Here is a 20,727-nt window from a genome sequence, read left to right as displayed (position 1 = left end):
TGTCTGACGTGGTGTGTGTCTATGTGTCAAGGTGTGTGTGCCATGGTGTGTGTCTGTCTGACATCGTGTGTGTCATGGTGTATGTGTCTGTGTCATGGTGTGTGTGTTTGTCAAGTTGTGTGTGTGTCAAGTTGTGTGTGTGTCAAGTTGTGTGTGTGTCAAGTTGTGTGTGTGTCTGTCATGGTATGTGTGTGTCTGTCAAGGTGCATGCGTGTCTGTCATGGTGTGTGTCTGTAAAGGTGTGTGTATCTGTCAAGGTGTGTGTGTGTCTGTCATAGGGTGTGTGTGTCTGTGTTTAAAAAGTGTTTTTACTAACCTTTTTTTTTCCCACGCTGTGCTGCAGGGCTGGCATAGATTTTTTTCCAGGGCTTCTTTGCATCCCCAGTCTGGCCCTGCATGGGTATATCTTTATCTGATTTGGAGTAATTGCACATTATGATTCCTCAACAGGTTATTTGCAATATTACTTTTTCACGATATTTAGCAAGTTAGCATCTGCCAGCATTAAGGGTGTAGATCTCTAGATTTCTATTTTTTTTCCCCATCATTTCACAAATACATAAAACTTCTGTATCCTACAAATTTTTTATTAATTTCTCCCATATTATGAAACTATAGATTTCTCAATTCTTCATCATTTTGCTCCATATACCTAATGAGATTGTGTGAGGCACTACTCCCTCCTTCCCACACAAGTATCCTGTACTTGGCCGGAACAGAGAGACTCAGAACTCTCCTATTTCATTAATACAGTCAAAGCACAAAACCGGGGGTGCCCAAAAGGTAGATCCCCAGATGTTTTAAAACTACAGCTTCCATGATTCTTTGCCACTCTAAAGGAATTCTAAAGGCATGTAAACATCATGAGAGTTGTAGTTCTACAACATTTGGGATTCTACCTATTTGTCATCAAACAATATTAAGGATGGGACTTAATTTAACCTCTTGAAACATTGTGTAATTAGTAGATAACATTGGCTTGACCATCGCTTCAAATGTATTGTAATTATTAATGAAAGACTACAAAATATTTAATTCTTAATATTTATTCATTGAAGATAATATGTTTAAAAAAGAATGCTAGTTTAATAATAATGTAAAAGTTAACTATGTCAAATCAGATTTTAGCCCAATTACCAAAACAGTTTTCAGAGCCTCTATAGTGCATATAAGCCACCATTTTAAATGACAAATAGTAAAAAGCTAAGTCGCAGACCAAGATATTGCCATTGGTAGTGTTGTTCTGTGCAGTCTCTGCATTCACGTCTGAAGTAAACACTGGTCAAATAATCAGCTCAAATTTAAATTCGGAGTTATCCAGCAAGTCTTTGTTCACAGGATTTCCTTTCAGGTTCACTGTTTTAAGACAAGACATTGAGCACAATTTCTCGACAGGAACATCTGGAAAACATACAAAAAATGTATAAATTTAACATCACAGTCGGGGTAGGTTAGGTACAATTGACTTCTCAAGAGCTGCTAACAGTAATGGTTCTAGTGATGGCAGTGCTTACACATGTTCACATCTTCTTGATGACTTTTATTAGATATATATTTTATATACAGTAAAGTGCAAGGCTTGATATACTCTCACATCTCTTCTGCAACCTACACATATCATGGAGATGGAGAAACCAAACGGGTTTATAAAGACTGTATGCTAAATCTTTAAAGCCAATAAAAAGGTCATGTTAGCGCTACCTTTTTCTTGTATTTCCATAGCTACCAAGTGACACTTTCCCTGTACATGTCACAGTACCGCAGAACCCAGCACGCAGAACTTATGACTAGTTAATTAAGGTAAGTATATATATAAGGACAGAGACATATTGCCCTTAGGATTGGCCAGGCTAAATGTACAAGTGAATGCAAGAGAATGATCAGTGGACAAACCGAGGTCTAGGTACACAGGCAATTTTAAATTAACTTTGAATTTCAGCCAATTCAATTAAGCCACATGTGAATATGGTTATTATACAACAGAAAATGCAGGAATTTTCAGACAGATTATGCCAAATCCTGGTCAGTGCTTAAAATTAGTCTGCTCTCGCAGCTTTTTCATTCAATGTTAAATATACCAGAGTAAACAGAAATCTAAATGTCCATCTTAATGTGGTCACAGTCCACAAGTCATAACATGTGGGATAAGAGTCCTAGTGACTAGAGAGGCAGAATAATTCCATGGGCTCCTCCCTGCTCTTCCCAGCGTCACTTTCCATTTATTCTTCTGTCTCCTTTTGCAGTAGGTAGGTTAGAGCAATCAATTGTCTGTGGTTATAACCCACCAGGACATAAATATTAGCAAAACCAAGACTTAGACCAGGCTAGTCGCATACCTCCCAATACTGGGAGATAAGGGATCAGGGGGGTGACACAGTGATGTGAAACACATCACTAGTGATGCCTGGAATGGCAGGTCCATAAACTGACAGACTGTCTGGCCAGCCCCCAGCATTCATGACTATGCAGTGCCTCCTGCTTTGTCCTAGAGCCTTAAAACTGCTTAAGCACGACTGTCCTCTGACAGTTTTCTGGTGTCAAATGCAGGACACCAGGAAACAAGTGGTAAAGACAGGACCCCAAAATTAGGACTGTCCTGCCAAAAAGGGGACTGTTGGGAGGCCTGAACTTGGTATTACAGTTATAACTTGCAAAATTTAATGCCAGGTTATGGCCACATCCCTGGATATTCTGTCTCTCTCATACTGCACTCCCTGTTTTAGGTTCATCCTTCAGAGATGGGCCGGGTGTGGAGAATTATCATCAAAATTCACTCTGTAGTACAGTAGCTGCTTGAGTGTTTACAGACCTTAGTCTGTTGCTGAATTGGTGTTGCACTTGCTTCTGTGTCCCACCTGCATGTGGTGAGTTACCCAAAGTATATGCATGTTTGTCTTACTTTGTATTCTTGAGGGTCACAAAGGGTGGCTATACAGATGGGCATGGACACGTTAAGAAAAAAAGTTTAGTTTATGGACACTTATTTCAAAAATAACTTTGGATGCTGGTTTCACAGGTCACCACACTGCAGGGGATTCCCACATCTTTACAGTCACCAAAGCAACTTTAGCTTAACCCCTTAAGGACCAAACTTCTGGAATAAAAGGGAATCATGACATGTCACACATGTCATGTGTCCTTAAGGGGTTAATGAAGCAGATTTGCGGTATAGATCATGCTCCTGCAATCTCACTGCTCAATTCTCTTCCATTTAGCAGTTAAATCACTTGGTTTATACAGCCCTAGTCACACCTCTCTGAGTGTGACTTACACTGCCTTCCTAAATACTTCCTGTAAAAGTAATCTAATGTTTATACTTCCTTTATTACAGATTTTATTTAATTTAAATTTTCTGATCTCCTGCACTGCTAAGAGCTTGCTAGATCCTGTAGGATCCTGTGTGTTTAAAGTTCAATCTACAGAGCAAAAGATAAAAACTTTCAAACTAAGTTAACATTTGATTGCAAATTAAACCATTTTTTTTTGCAGGCTGTGTCAGTCACAGCCAGGGGAGGTGTGACTAGGACTGCATCGACAGAAACAAAAGTGATTTAACGCCTAAATGGCAGAGAATTAAGCAGTGAGACTTTAGGTGCATGATCTAGACACCAAAACTGTCTAATTAAGCTAAAGTTGTTTTAGTGACTTTAGAGTCCCAACCCCTTAAGGACCAAACTTCTGAAATAAAAGGGAATCATGACATGTCACACATGTCATGTGTCCTTAAGGGGTTAAGATGCTGTCAGCCTTATTCTATGTGGGGAACTGTTTTTACCACAGAACAGCATGGTTACAAACCCATCCTCCTCATTGGCCATTTCATAGTCTCTCAGCACGTTAAAGTCTCCATAAGACCTGCTTCTGGGTCTTTGCCACTATTCTCAGTACCGGTTACCCCCTACATTGCCAGGCTATGGCATTCTGCAACCTAGAGTCATTAACTCTGACTAAATCTTATATGTGCCAGTTAACCACTCCTCTTCCGGCTGTCAGGATCGGGACAGGGATCCAACACGCAGAATACAAACAGGAGCTAGGTACGTATACCGGACCTTAGAATGGCCGGACTAACGTAAGGAGAAAGCAAAGAATGGTCAGAGACAAGCCGAGGTCGAGGGAACGAGAGAACAGGTAAGCAAGAGACGAGCCGAGGTCAAAGGACACGAGAGATAAGCAGGAACGAAAGTACAAGCCGAGTCAGAACCAAAGAGACAATAGTAATAAGAGCACTGAGTGACCAGACAAGCTAGAACCACGACAGGGCAATGAACCATTACACACATCCCTATTTTATACCTAGCTCTTTAAATGATGACTCTGCCCCTGCCGAGCCCTGATTCGTTGTTCGGAACTAGATTGACAGGTCGGGACGTGATTGCCGTCATGACGTCGGCTCCTGAGCGCCGCGTCATAAAAGGAAGCGGGGCTATCGCGGCCGGCGTGTAAACGGTTATGAGAGCTGTGAGGATTGGGTGAATCAGTCCCCCTGAGAGGACGGCCGTTAGAAAGTCTAACCTCCTCTGAGGTAGAGACTTCAGGTACCCTGACACCAGCATGCCATGTATCTGGGAGATTGTCCAGCTCAATTCTGCACCACCACTGGCACCCACTGCCACTTCAGTGACCCTGATACTTGAGGGTTTCAAGTTCTCTACCTGGGCTGAGTCTGCTATTGATAGACTGCTTGCCCTGACTGTTTTGTCAAGGCACTTTGGGACACCAAGTGCTGAGAAGTGCGCCTGATTAATTTTGGCCATTGCCTTGCCAACTGTGGTAAAATGGATTTTGTATATGTTTCTCTCTCTCTGAGGATGACCCACAAGTCATATTCGGTAGGATTCAGTTTTTTCTCAGGAGGAGCATAGGCCCTCTGGTGAGTATTTATATGCTCCCTATCCTTAGGGAGGAGATGCACACACTGAAAGTCTTGGAGCCTATGAATGTCTCTTCTACCTGAGGTGTTGGCTTTGAATGCTATTCTTACTGGTGTTTTCTCTTTTCACCTCTATTTCCCAGACCACTAGATGGTGGCCTCTTTAGTATTGCTTGCTGATATAAGCCTACAGCTTCCTTTGTCATGTCACAGAGAGGAATACTATTCCATTAAAGGAACCTTCCTTCTTTCAGGATCCCTTGGAGAAGTTTTCAGATTCTCTGTTATGTATCATTTATCATCATATATCATTATGTATCATGTATCGTTTTTGTACGTAGCATTTCCACTGGATCTTATCCTGATGCATTTTTTTTGATCACTTGTTCTGTTTAGTGTTACAATTTGATTTCTACAAGTCATGATAGAACTGCTTGAGAGGACTGAGTTTCCCCATGTTTGTACTTGCTTATGTCCTGGATTTTTTTAATGGATATTTGTTGTCTCTCAACCAAACACTCTGCCATGCTTGTTGTCTTGCACCGAGGCTTGTGGCTTTATCATTGGTTGTATGCAGTGGGCCATGCTTCTTGAGTCAAACATTTGTTGGAAATTGCAGGTGGGGGCACTAGGGCATATTTAAAACTCAATAACAGGCTAAACATTTTCTACTGGATGCAAGTTCTACAAGTATACAAATAGCTTAAAAACAGATTATTATTATTTTTTTTTTAAAGCATGTCTTTTTTTTACATTATCAATGTAAAATATAGGCTTTGGGTTAGATATACGAACCAATCATTTTTTACTCCCTATAAACTTTACATGACTGCAATTATATCGATATGGACCATTAAATGGCTTACCGGGAGCCGGAAAACTGCTGGTAAATGTTATTGGCTGGAAATTGAGGCATTAGTAATTTATGATTAAATGTCATATGACACTAAAGCCAATAGAGCCAGCTATAGAATAGCAGACTCTTTTTTGCAGGCAGTCCTGTCATTGTGCCAGCACATTCCTACAGAGCACATGGAGAGATTGCAGTACTAGGGAACTTGACTGAACACTTTTTATTCTATACCTGTTTCTGTAATTTCTTCTTTTATGTATAGCAGAAGTAAAATTATTATCCAGCATATTGCAGCATGATGGGTTGGTTTAGTCTAATATAGGTGCCTTAGAAGGAGCGATTGTTAGGGGCTATGTCTATCTTTGTTCATTGTGTCTCCCTGCTCTTGTTATTTTCTAACATTATTCCCTCAACCTCTGTCTGGTTTTGAGTGTCTTTATTTGGATACTTATTGTTTTATGTAGAAACTAGGGATGGGCATGGTTAAAAATTTGGGTTCGGCACTTTTGGGCCTTCGTCAATTCGGAACATACTATAGGCACCCAGACCACTTCAGCTCATTGAAGTGGTCTGGGTGCACTGTCCCAGATCCCTTAACATTGAGTTTTTAATAAACTGAAATAATTACCTACTAGGGTTAACTCCAGGTTAACTCCACCTCTAGTGGCTGTCTATTACTAGAGGGACTTCTCGGCTGTTAGGGTACTTCTGGTTGCCTGACATTGGACGTCCTAACATTATGCATGGGGTTGTCCAGTGTCACCAAAAATCTCATAGGAAAGGATTGAATAATGCTTTCCTATGAGGAAATCCTAATGAGAGCGCGGCCATACGCATTAGGTTGGCCCCGCAGGCTGACGTCAGCGGGGGGAGGAGAGAAGTTGAATACAAGCCACACAGAGGGACATCAGGTGGACACATTAGTTCTGGACCCAGGTAAGTGACAGAAGAGTTTTTTAACCCCCTCTGCACCATGGGTGGGGGCAGGGTCCTTGACAGAGAGGGAAGCTTTGTTTGTTTTCCAGGCACTAAAGTTTCCCTTTAAGGTGTTATATATTACATTGGTACCTTTTTATTATTATTCCCTGGTCTTATAATCATACTAAATTTAATTAAGTATATGTTGTAATATTTACTTTTCTATCATGTCTTTTTTTTTTACTTGTGTATTTCTATATCTAAAAAGAGCTTGTAAAAGCTGTAGAACTGTTATATACAGCCTTTTCAAGCCCTCCCATTCGAAAACAGGCCAACCTTTCTGATGTTGCCCAATTTGCAAGGTAGATAGATGCTCTTACCTGCCTCTTGAGTTTAGTTCCACTGAGCTAAACAACAAGAAAGTAATAGGACCGGTTGACGGATTAGCATCAAGAGGGACGTAACAAGATTCATATATAAATGTGCCAATTGCTATTGAAATCTGTATGGTTTGTAAAAAGCAAACTGACACACTTCACACCTAAAGCACTTTAGCAAGCTAAAGTGATTTAGTTTTTGTGGAGTGTCCCTTTAACGATACATTAGCGTGAGCATATTATTTATTTATAAAAAAAAATTTCCAGGAAGGATACATTGAGATTTCTCTAATTTTCAAGTATGTCCTGTGATATATATATATATATATATATATATATATATATATATATATATATATATATATATATATATATATATATATATATATATATATATATATATATATATATATATATATATATATATATATATATATATATATATATATATATATGAGAGAGAGAGAGAGATTTTACTGTGATATACTCAAACACACCAAAAATAAGGGACAGAGGAATTGGGACCCAAAGTAGAGATTGTCCCTCCGAAATAGGGACAGTTGGGAAGTACGCAGTTGTCAGACCAGTTTATATTCATGCATGTAGCTGACAAAGAAGTCCATGTTCAGAATGCTCAAGAAAACAACATTGCTTCAGCACAAATGTATTCTTTAATAATATATGCATGCTGTTCTACATGGCAACTTTTCACTGATGTCCCAAGCAGGACGGCAGGACAGAAATATTACATTCAAAATGCCCTGCTTGGCATTGAGTATTTTAAGTATTGACTTAATACAGAGCAAGTTTATACTATCTGGAAGCAGTTAAAATGTGCAAGTAGAGAAATACATTAGAAGTTTTCTAAACACTGATTTGTTTTTTCTTCTTTCATTTTCAGCAGAAATTTGCAAGTAAATCTGTGCATGAGATTGCAAGTAATAACCCATTTCAATTCCATTCAGCCTTCATGCATCTAAAGCCAAAATGTGTGAAGGTGCCAAAACATTATACCAGCCATATATATCAAAATTAGAAATCCCTTATCATTTAGCTGGGGTTTGATGAGTTATGAATAATTGGTAAAATGCACAACTAGGCAGATATAATAATAATAATAAATGAAATGCAGAAACGTAGAAACATAGAATGTGACGGCAGATAAGAACCATTCGGCCCATCTAGTCTGCCCAGTTTTCTAAATACTTTCATTAGCCCCTGGCCTTATCTTATAGTTAGGATAGCCTTATGCCTATCCCACGCATGCTTAAACTCCTTTACTGTGTTAGCCTTCTAGCTGAAGTGGTAGAGGTTATTTCATGCATCCACTACCCTCTCAGTAAAGTAATACTACCTGATATTATTTTTAAACCTTTGCCCCTCTAATTTAAGACTATGTCCTCTTGTGGTCGTTTTCTTCTTTTAAATATAGTCTCCTCCTTTACTGTGTTGATTCCCTTTATGTATTTAAATGTTTCAATCATATCCCCCCCTAACTCATCTTTCCTACATGTTAAGTTCCTTTAAACATTCTGTGACGGACCACCTGGCACCCCGACCGGGTACTTCTGTCAATTGCTGCTTCCTAGTACTAGGTGAGTACCATAAGCACTGCACTGGAGTGTGATAACCACCGTAAACCCCACAAAACCACAGCAGCTTGGTTGTGGTCTCGCCGTACTTCACCCAACCTGGACCCTGCGTAGCAGGAACAGCTCTTACAAGAGCTTAGTGATTATACTCAGGGGAGTATAGTTATTATAGCAATCCCCAGAGTGTAGTTCTCCACAAACATGAGCCAAGACTTCATGAAAGTGCAAGATGATCTGAGAGTTTAACGGTACAGGTTGGATTTTTAATACAACTTTTCAGAGGAACACCCACTGGACCTAATGAGGCACAGGACACAAATTGTACAGACCAATAGAATCAATGTAACAATGCCTGACACTCCCACATACAGCACACAATCCCTCCCCTCTGCCTGTGATACAATTAAGATAGATAATGTATTAACGTAATTATCCCCAAGCATAAAAAAAACACATATTTTACAAAGTCTCATAAGTACCCCAAAATACAACATATCCCCATCCCTTGATAGCCCTGATCTGGGTGAACAACATATCCAAGAATCACCCAGATCAGAGCAGGGGTTTAAAAGTTTCATGGAAGTCTCTTTTTGACCGGCCGCCAGCCTGGCTTCATGCCCAAAATAGTTCCAGAGAATTAGGCTGTGCAGCCGGTCTATTTCCAATTAATAAAGTGCACTTCAAATAGTTGAACGGGACCGTTCCTGCACAAAGTCAGTGTTGAAGTGTGTTCAGTAGATTATTTCTACCGAACGGCGCTCTGTTCGTGCATATTTAGCCGAACATAGATGGAGGTGGAAGTCCCAGCGGTGGTCGTGCCGTTGAGTGTCCGATTTTAGTTCCATGAACTCGATGGCAAAACACAGCTGACAGTGTTCGATTAAACAAAAAGGCAGCTGCCACGTGTTTGACTATAAAAACGATGACCACCCAGCCGTTCGTCAATTAAGCTGTGGTTAACCACAGCTTCTAGGAGGTTAACAGGCTGCACATTCCACTTGCGGGTGGTCTGACTGTTCGACAGTTTGTTCAGTAAACGAGCACCATAAGCCTAATCCATTCGGTAAGCCCCATATACTGCACTATTGAAGGGAAAAGGGCACGAACAGGGTTTTTAGCCCCAAAGTTCACCACAGGGCCATAGTCACAGGGCAAGAGGCTGGCAAGCAGGCCTCGCCAAATCCCAGTGACGAAGGTGCTTTCGTCACACTTTCCTTGTACGTTTTATCCTGTAACCCATGAACCAGTTTAGTAGCCCTTCTCTGAACTCTCTCTAAAGTAACAATACTCCAAGTGAGGTCTCACCAGTGTTCTGTACAATGGCGTGAGCACTTCCCTCTTTCTACTGCTAATACCTCTCCCTATACAACCAAGCATTCTGCTAGGATTTCCTGCTGCTCTATTACATTGTCTACCTACCTTTAAGTCATCAGAAATAATTACCCCTAAATCCCTTTCCTCAGATGTTGAGCTTAGGACTCTATCAAATATTCTGTACTCTGCCCTTGGGTTTTTACATCCAAGATGTATTATCTTGCACTTACCCACATTTAATGTCAGCTGCCTTTTTCTAGTTTACCTAAATTATTTACCATTTGGCTTATCCCTCCTGGAACATCAACCCTATTACATATAAGTGCTGCAGCATCTGTTGGCACTATATAAATGGCAATAATAATAATAATAATAATAATAATATCTTAGTATCATCTGCAAAAATACATACCTTACCATCAAGACCTTCTGCAATATTACTAATAAAAATAAGAGAATGGGTCCAAGTACAGGTCCCTGAGGTACCCCACTGGTAACAAGACCATGCTTCGAATAAACTCCATTGACTACAACCCTCTGTTGCCTGTCACTCAGCCACTGCCTTACCCATTCAACAATATTGGAATCCAATCTTAAAGATTGCAGTTTATTGATAAGCCTTCTATGTGCAACAGTGTAAAAAGCCTTACTGAAATCTAGGTAAGCAATGTCTACTGCACCACCCTGATCTATTATTTTAGTTTCCCAATCAAAAAAAAAACAATAAGATTAGTTTGGAATGATATCACTGAAGTAAACCCATGTTGTCTCTGATCTTGAAATCCATGTTATTTTAGATGTTCAACAGTCCTATCCTTTAACATGGTTTCCATTACTTTCCCCACTACTGAAGTAAGGCTTACTGGCCTATAGTTGCCCGACTCCTTCCTACTACCTTACTTGTGAATGGGCACAACATTTGCTAACTTCCAAACTTCTGGGACTACACCTGTTAATGATTGGTTAAATAAATCCGTTAATGGTTTTGCTAGTACACCACTAAGTTCTTTTCGTGGTATAACTGTGGTTTAGAGTAAAATTGGAAGAGCCAAATTCAGATGTCAAATTTTGATTTTCGGCTCCTTCATAAACAAAATTAAGTATACAATGTTTTCTTTTCTTTTTATTTAGTCCATAAAGCCTCACTCACCATCATGTATACTCTAGTTATTATTACTAGCCAGTAGAAGAATGCATTTCTCTCGCCAATAGTCACTGATACAATGCCTGCAAGATTGCTAAAAATATCATTTCAGACCCGAGCTAACCGGCCGCATCATCAGACAGCTCCGTGCGACACGCTCTATTAACTCGCCCGGAGCCATACTCCCCGCACCTTCCAGACCCCTAAACCGTCTCACTGCTTACCGACAATATAGGAAAGAAGAGCAAGAAGCAGAGAGCGGATCCGGGCATGGGATCTGGAGATATTGGGGCTTTTCTCCGAGCCGCGTCGCGGCCTGCTGGTCCAAGATGGCGCCGGAGATCTATGCCACACAATCCTCGGACGAGGATAGCTACTTTGCAGAGCCTGCACCACTGACCCGCGTGCAACAACTGCCACAGAGACCCGTGGACATGGGGGATGCTGCTCCAGCCACCAAGGCTGATATCAAAGCTTTGGTGAAGGACATTCAGGCCATGTTCCAAGCGGACATGGCACTGGTAAGGGCAGACATAGCCACACTCACCAATAAAATGGCAAATGTGGAGGTGGGCCTGGGGGACACTAAGCTGGTGCAAAGTGCCACGGACGCGGCGCTGAGCTTACTCCGCAAGCAATACGCGGACCAACAAGCCCAACTGGCTGGCATGGAGGACCGGTACAAAGCAAGAAACCTGCGGGTCCGTGGAGTGCCGGAGACACTCACCAGCACGGAATTGGTGCACTTTTGCCGACGGCTTATAGCCACATTACTTACACCACGACAAGCAAAGTTGATCACAATAGACTCTTGTTTCAAACTCACCAGGGCGGCCTCCACACTACGCGAAGGAGCCGGTGACGTACTGATTACATTTATATGGGACTCTGACAAGGGCATGATTATGGGGGCTACAAGAGGCTCCCCCACGCTGGACTTTGAAGGGGCACAACTGACGTTCTATAAAGACTTCTCCAGGCACACCATGATGTGGAGGAAGTCCTTTCGCCCGGTCACCCAGCTACTCCGGGTCCAAGCCATCCCCTACAAATGGGGCCCACACTAACTACGGCAGAAAAGGCGGGTGAAACATATAAGCTATCCCACACATCTAACATACCAGCCTTCCTGCAGGCACGCGGCCTTCCAGCGCTAACAACACAGCAGCAGACCCGTCCAACATGGACTGTAGCGGAGTTTACCCCTTTCATGTCTAGAAGAGAGGCTCAGAAAACCACAGCCCTACCAACCTGAAGCAGCAGCAGAGCTGGGTCCACACGCCTCTTTACCTGTCACACATGACAAGAGACATACCTGATCCGTTCCACGTTTGTAATTTCCAATGCTGTTTCTGTTGGTTTATGTTTTTATCCTCTATTTTCTTTCACCATATGTTATTGTTGTGTTTTTTTTTTTTGGTTTTTTTTTACTATGCTCTTCCCAAACCCACACAATACTGGCTCTGTAAGCCTTCTAATAATAACACGCATTAAGCTACTTTCACCCCCCCATTACACCCAGAGTGCGTAACACAGCTTGAAATATACCGCTCACTACCTGCCGCACTCTCAGCTAACAACTTAGTCAACCACACCCAGCTACGACACACATACCTACCTGAGCTCATCTAACTAAGGTCCCACGCTCAACACACTCACATTTAGAGGTGCCTTAATCCCTACTACAAATCATACCCCGACACTATGCATGCAGGCACTTAATGCTATACAACGCCTTTAATCCACTTTAATAAAAAAAAAAAAAAAGAGGCCTACAATTTTCGGAGATGATGTATAGTGAACTGTGATACCCCATTCTGTATGACTTTTTATTGTCTCCCTTTCTTTATTCTGTACCCATACATGTTATGCCTCATTAAAAGAAAGATTGACAAAAAAAAATATTTAATTTCATTCATGCTTTCAAACAGTAAAATAAGTATCAAAGGGTCATATAATTACTAAAGTGAATGAGGGGAAGGAATGAACGGATTCTACAATTGTTATACAATTGTCTAACTTATCATTACATTAGCAATCCAGAGATGGGTAAATATTACTATAGCAGTTTTAAATAATTTATTTTAAATACTTTATTTTACAGTATGCTATAGTGGTTATGGTGTTTGAAGAGTTCCTTTAATTTTACAGAAAGAACCAAATACCTCACTTTTGTAAGTTCTGTTCTCAACCTTACAATCTAGATGTGAAGGGTATTTGATTATCTATTTAATATTAGGCAATGTATAATTCCAGATGCATAGCTTAAAATCCAAAATGTGCCCGCAATAATAAAATGTACTTAGCTTGAGAGCCCTCTTATCCTTGCTTGAATAGTAATCAACACATTATTTGGCAGAAAGAAAAAAAATACAGAGTTCAGCATTATGCCATCCATAAATGCAACGTCAGCAAAATAAGACACAAGACTTATATTAAAAGTCGGTAGGACTTAATCCATGTTAAACTCACTATTGCACATACAAAGACATTGATGATTAAAGTCACAGCACAACTCTTTTAGTCTAAAACTTGCCATTTGGATTTGAATTTGTTACAATACAGAATTCAGTGAATAACCTGAAAGATTTTTTTTAACTGTTTGTGCTTGCCCATAACATTACAGTTTAGTTTAGAAACCTTTTAGTGACATACATACTGTTTATATACTGTGTCACTTCACTTTGCATACACACTTAAATATTAGAAAAATTACACACAATCTGTTTTACAAAATGATTGTCTTATCACTAGGTTTACCAGGTTTGACCATGATGCCCAGAAGTTTTTAAAATGATCTAAAAATTAACCAGTCATTATTGAAGTACACCCAAATGAACTGCCTTTATAACTTAGAGGGACACTATAAGCACCAGCCCCACTACAGCTTAATGTAGATCCCCTCTAGTGACAGTCACTCAGACTTTGAACCAATTCATCTCTATAGGGAGACGCTGATTGGTGCAGCACTTGCCCCTTATTGGTTCCATATGGGCATGCACTGAATTGGCTGAGATTATCTGCAATGATGATCTCAGTTGGGAAGGAGTGGTGACCGTGGTGAGTCTTGCAAGCTGGGGGAATAATGGTTTGTAAATCATGAGGAAAGCACTATAAAGTTAGAAATACATGAGTGTCCCTTTAAATAATTTCCTTTCTCCAGCATGCAAATTCTAAATACTATTTGGCATGTGCTGCACATTAGCATGTATACTTGTTTATGCTATCCCCTAAATTGACATTAAAACCTATGTTTATTAAATGGAAGATAAGTAAGGGGCAGAAATATAAATTTAATCCTTCAACAAACCTTAAATAATAGTTTGCAGTCAGTTTCTTTAATCTGTGGCACAGTAATCTGAACACAGATAAATCTATATTCCTGTCAAGATTTGTGGTTTTCAGGTTATGCCCTTTATTTTTCAATTTGTTGTAATGCTAAACCTTATGTCAAACATGGCAGTGCAAAGCGCTAAATGTTATTTTCTAAATTCTACAAAGGAAAGCAATAAATACTCCATGCTGGAATCAATGTTCCACCAGATACATATACTAAAAGGGACACACCACTGCCCAGTTTTAAATAAAATAATTGAGACAGAGAGAACAAACTACACTTAGAATGATATTCTATATATATATATATATATATATATATATATATATATATATATATATATATATATATATATATATATATATATATTTATTTATCTATATATATATATATCAAAATAATTGCAAATATATGTGTATATATATTAAAATTCAACATTACATATTTATGTATTCTTTTAACATAATTATGTGATTTTAGTAATTAAAATTTGAGGGACATGCCTGACGACCCAGGCAGAAAGTCCAGAGAATGTAATGTGCAAGCATTATATTTAACCCTGTAACTTTCCAAGACACCATTAAAACACAAATATTAGTGTTTTAAAATGGTAAATTGTATGACAAAGATGATATAGTCAGTGTAATTTACATTTTTTTGCATTTTTCACACACAAACTGCATTTTCTGAATATTACAGGGAGTGCAGAATTATTAGGCAAGTTGTATTTTTGAGGATTAATTTTATTATTGAACAACAACCATGTTCTCAATGAACCCCCCAAAAAATTAATATCAAAGCTGAATATTTTTGGAAGTAGTTTTTAGTTTGTTTTTAGTTATAGCTATTTTAGGGGGATATCTGTGTGTGCAGGTGACTATTACTGTGCATAATTATTAGGCAACTTAACAAAAAACAAATATATACCCATTTCAATTATTTATTTTTACCAGTGAAACCAATATAACATCTCAACATTCACAAATATACATTTCTGACATTCAAAAACAAAACAAAAACAAATCAGTGACCAATATAGCCACCTTTCTTTGCAAGGACACTCAAAAGCCTGCCATCCATGGATTCTGTCAGTGTTTTGATCTGTTCACCATCAACATTGCGTGCAGAAGCAACCACAGCCTCCCAGACACTGTTCAGAGAGGTGTACTGTTTTCCCTCCTTGTAAATCTCACATTTGATGATGGACCACAGGTTCTCAATGGGGTTCAGATCAGGTGAATAAGGATGTCATTAGATTTTCTTCTTTTATACCCTTTCTTGCCAGCCACGCTGTGGAGTACTTGGACGCGTGTGATGGAGCATTGTCCTGCATGAAAATCATGTTTTTCTTGAAGGATGCAGACTTCTTCCTGTACCACTGCTTGAAGAAGGTTTCTTCCAGAAACTGGCAGTAGGACTGGGAGTTGAGCTTGACTCCATCCTCAACATGAAAAGGCCCCACAAGCTCATCTTTGATGATACCAGCCCAAGCCAGTACTCCACCTCCACCTTGCTGGCGTCTGAGTTGGACTGGAGCTCTCTGCCTTTTACCAATCCAGCCACGGGCCCATCCATCTGGCCCATCAAGACTCACTCTCATTTCATCAGTCCATAAAACCTTAGAAAAATCAGTCTTGAGATATTTCTTGGCCCAGTCTTGACGTTTCAGCTTGTGTGTCTTGTTCAGTGGTGGTCGTCTTTCAGCCTTTCTTACCTTGGCCATGTCTCTGAGTATTGCACACCTTGTGCTTTTGGGCACTCCAGTGATGTTGCAGCTCTGAAATATGGCCAAACTGGTGGCAAGTGGCATCTTGGCAGCTGCACGCTTGACTTTTCTCAGTTCATGGGCAGTTATTTTGCGCCTTGGTTTCTCCACACACTTCTTGCGACCCTGATGACTATTTTGAATGAAACGCTTGATTGTTCGATGTTCACGCTTCAGAAGTTTTGCAATTTTAAGAGTGCTGCATCCCACTGCAAGATATCTCACTATTTTTGACTTTTCTGAGCCTGTCAAGTCCTTCTTTTGACCCATTTTGCCAAAGGAAAGGAAGTTGCCTAATAATTATGCACACCTGATATAGGGTGTTGATGTCATTAGACCACACCCCTTCTCATTACAGAGATGCACATCACCTAATATGCTTAATTGGTAGTAGGCTTTCGAGCCTATACAGCTTGGAGTAAGACAACATGCATAAAGAGGATGATGTGGTCAAAATACTAATTTGCCTAATAATTCTGCACTCACTGTATTGTTGTAATACGTGTTACTGTTTTGAAACACTAATATTTGTGTTCACTGAAGTCTTCCAAGTATAACAGTACCCCCCATGTACAGGTTTTACGGTGTTTTGGAAAGTTATAGAGTCAAATATAAGGATGCATTTCAGTTTTTTTTTCACATTGAGATTTGCCAGATTAGTAATGTTGCCTTTGAGACTGCATTGTAGCCCAGGAATGAGAATTATCCCCATAATGGCATACCATTTGCAAAAGTAGACAACCCAGGGTATTGCAAGTGGGGTGTGACCAGTCTTTTTTAGTAGCTTCTTAGTCACAAAAACAGGACAAATTTAGTATTCATATTTATTTTTTTGCATTTTTCACACAAAAGCAAATATGAAAGCTAACTATGGCTAGTGTTTGTGACTAAGTGGCTACTACAAAAGACTGTAAATATCCCATTTTGAATACACTGGGTTGTCTACATTTGAAAATGGTATGCCCTGGTGGGGTTCATTCATATTACTGGGCTACCATATGGTCTCAAAAGGCAACAAAGACCCAGCTAACCAATCTGGCAAATTTCAATGTGCAAACATGGAAAAGGAGAAAGCCCTACATTTGAGCCCTGTAAGTTTGCAAAAACCCATATAACCTGTACATTGGGGGCACTTTTGTACTTAGGAGATGTTGCTGGACATATATTGGGGTGTTCTTTGTCAGTAACACATAACAGGAACTAAGAATTCATTCCTAAAGTACAATGTGAGAGAGAAATAACACCAAAAAAATACTACCCAAAAGTTTGACAAAGACTGGTGGTTGAATTAGTGCATGGAAAGTTAGGTAAAAGTTAGAAAAAGGCTTTTTTTTTTCTCATGTTTTATAATTTTTGTTATAGTAAATTATATATGATATGATGAAAATAATGGTATCTTTAGAAAGACCATTTAATGGCGAGAAAAACAGTATATAATATGTGTGAGTAAGAGGAAAATTACAGCTAAACACAAACACCGCAGGAATGTAAACAGCTCTGGTCCTTAACGGTAAGAAAATGTAAAAACGGTCTGGTCACTAAGGGGTTAAAGGATTACTCCAATCACCATGACTACCTCTGCTTTTAGAAGTGGTTAGGGTGCAAAGAATCTGTATACGCAACATTTTAGCATGAAACGCTGTCTATACAAAGACATCTGCCATTTTATGTAGGGGTGTAATTACATCACCTTCCCACATGGCTTAGTCAGCTTGGATCCTTTATCCCCCAAACCTCCTCATCCTTGGCCTATAGGGGTCAATTTGACCCCCATATTAGAATAAGTTAGGTTAAATCCTCCCTTCTGCTCTTAACGCAAATAGGAGCATGTCTACTAAACAGTTTAGTCAGAGTGCTCTGATTGGTTGGTTTAAGCAAACCAGAGTGCTCTGATAGATAAATCTCGAGACTAAAGAGCTCTGACTCAAATTCCATGGTGTGGGGAAGCTTTTATATGGCTTTCCCCACCATGTGAGGTCAGTCTTGTGGAATTAGGATGGATTGTTATTTCATCAGCATTTGTTTTTGCGATCGGGTACTTGTCTTTCACTTTAATAGTTCAACATGACCCTATAGATGTTGATAGATGTTACCGGCCCAGAATGTATGCCTGCAGCCCACGGTTGCAGCTGTGACCAGGCTCATCACTCCAAGCAACCCCTGTAACCATGGTAGATACACCACTGGCTGGCACAATAACTACTACAGTTACCTTTAGTGGATCTGATGCTCAGAATGTTCCTTTACTATATATCTTGCACATGGAATTGCACTGTGCATGGCATGCAGAGATAATTTTTCTAGGTGAGGGAAAACTTCAAGTATTGTCGTTTATATACCATGCGCCCCAAGAAGCACACCAAGACTCTAAAGAATAATTAGTTTGATTGAAGTGCATCTATCAGGCTTGCCTAATTGCGGTTGACAAAATTGTTGGTGGTGGAAGTACTACGTCTTGTCCACCTCTTGGTCACCATTGCTTTAACATGTTTATAGATACTTAATTTTGGAAAAGATAAATGTTTTGTGCGACTGTTATAAATGGTCAGCTAGTTTACATACTTTTAATCAGGCAACTGACAGGACAGTTATCAAAATCCATGATAATTATTACTGCCATGTCTATGTTGACTGTTATTATCTTTATTTTATTTTAACAATTGAGAGAAGAAATACATGTCAAGAGCAAGCAAAATAATATGTTGTAAAGCTATCTGTATAAAGCTATAATTTATACAATGATTGCTGCATCCTACAAAGTCCATGTGGCCAATATTCATGTCCACTTACAATAATTAAAATACATTTAGCTTCATTCTGCTCATTAAAAAAAAAGAGAGACTGAATCAATCAAACTGTAACCATACATCACATCGTAAACTGCAAATTCAGTTGCAAATAAATCAATTTTGAAAAAAAAAATGAAAATGAATCATCCATTTAACCATTCAAATTATATGTATATAATATTCTCATTTGATATAAGCAGATGTAGAGCATATTTGAAAGAAGTCATTGTGTTTAAATTCAAAGCTCCAAGTGTGAACAAAAATGATGCAGGTAATTCATATCGAACCCTTGATACACTGATTTTATTAAATCCAATTGAAGATAAATGTACTGACGAAGGCTGCTATTATATGTGGAATATTGTCAAAAGACACAGACCCTTAGCAAAGACTGCGTTCATTTAACTCATGGTAACATTGGATTATGCAGCCTTGTTTTCAAAGCAGTGTTTGCCTGATCATGATAGACAATACAGTAAGCATAAGAGTACAATTCCAAGGTTATACAGTGGACATGTATACAAAATATTCAACATCATTCTGTTTGTGTTTTAAAAATATAATAAAATGTACACGGTCAAATTTTACTAATACAATAGAGATTAAAATATAATCAATCTTGTAAAATTGGTAGCATATGTATTTAATATTTTTTCGTTAGTATTGAACATGCACAAATGTTAAATGATAATGTGTCTCTTATGGATTTGCATGTGGGTACTCCTGACACCAAAACCACGACATTGTGATGTAGTGGGTTAAGGTGCTTAGAGTGTCCCTTTAAGTATGAAAAATACATTTATTTTTTATACTTGGAATATTGGGTTGAAAAAATTGTACAATTTCAACCATGACAGATCTGCTTTAAAACCCTATGCACTTGTGATCTTTAGCTTATAGCCACTGTACAAATCACTTCCTACATGATTACAGTATCCTGAAGTGCTATCTCAAGATACACAAACTGACAGTTACTAATCAGGCAATCATCAGTTGGAATATATCTGAAAATGCTCCTGGAATTGATTAGTGAGAATGAAGAAAGGGAACTATTTTTTTTTTTTCTTGAAAACTTGCAATTGCCCCTTTCTTTCAAGTTTTAGGAAAAGCTAAGATTTAAAAAAAAAAAAAAAAAAACACAACCTAAAATGTGAACTAAGACCAGGAGTAGTTGGTCTCAATCATTATCAAGTGTTAATAAGTTAGAGATGTCATAGCTCTGTTCCAACACGATAATTGATCATACTTTGAACACTGGTCTTGTGGAGAAATGTTTGAGAGACTCTACTATAGCAAATAATTTGTTGATGTGGTTGAAAGAAAACGAGATGATAATAAAATTATTGAAGGGGAGTTAAATTTTATTAACCCCTTAAAGAAGGGCCGATTGTATAAGTTCTGATCAAAACAAAGCCTTGAATTTGCACTATATGTCTGTTCACCTCTTTCATATTACATGCATCAACACTTATATATAATTTTGTTCAGGAGAAACAGTACTTTCATTTCACATCAAATATGTATATAAGAAACAATTTAATATGAATAAAAAGTAAAACATGTGGAAAATAAAGACATTTTTATATTTTTTTAGTTCTGTATTGCATTTTACCTGTGAATGTCATAATACTGTTAGCTTTTACAGCAATACAATGCACATATTTGTATTCAGCGATGTCTAATGTGTACAACAGTACCCCCCATAAACAGTTTTTTTTTTTTTTTTTTAATTCTTTATTTTCAGTGCAATAGCAGTAGTACAAAC

At 38.8% G+C, this 20,727-nt stretch overlaps 1 protein-coding gene across 6 annotated transcripts in view; it reads right to left on the bottom strand.

Moving 5' to 3' along the window:
- Window positions 1-1,030: 1,030 nt before the first annotated feature.
- The window catches only part of LRRC20 (leucine rich repeat containing 20), a 629,937-nt gene continuing 610,240 nt past the window's right edge, over window positions 1,031-20,727 (bottom strand). For all 6 annotated transcript variants that reach the window (XM_063433587.1, XM_063433584.1, XM_063433588.1 and 3 more), the window contains one exon: window positions 1,031-1,401. In XM_063433587.1, the coding sequence (XP_063289657.1) occupies window positions 1,283-1,401 (119 nt within the window). In that variant the 3' untranslated portion in view covers window positions 1,031-1,282. The remainder of the gene's footprint in view (window positions 1,402-20,727) is intronic.

This window comes from Pelobates fuscus, chromosome 10, assembly GCF_036172605.1.
Source record: "Pelobates fuscus isolate aPelFus1 chromosome 10, aPelFus1.pri, whole genome shotgun sequence".
NCBI lineage: Eukaryota > Metazoa > Chordata > Amphibia > Anura > Pelobatidae > Pelobates > Pelobates fuscus.
This window is presented reverse-complemented; position numbering and strand designations above follow the sequence as displayed.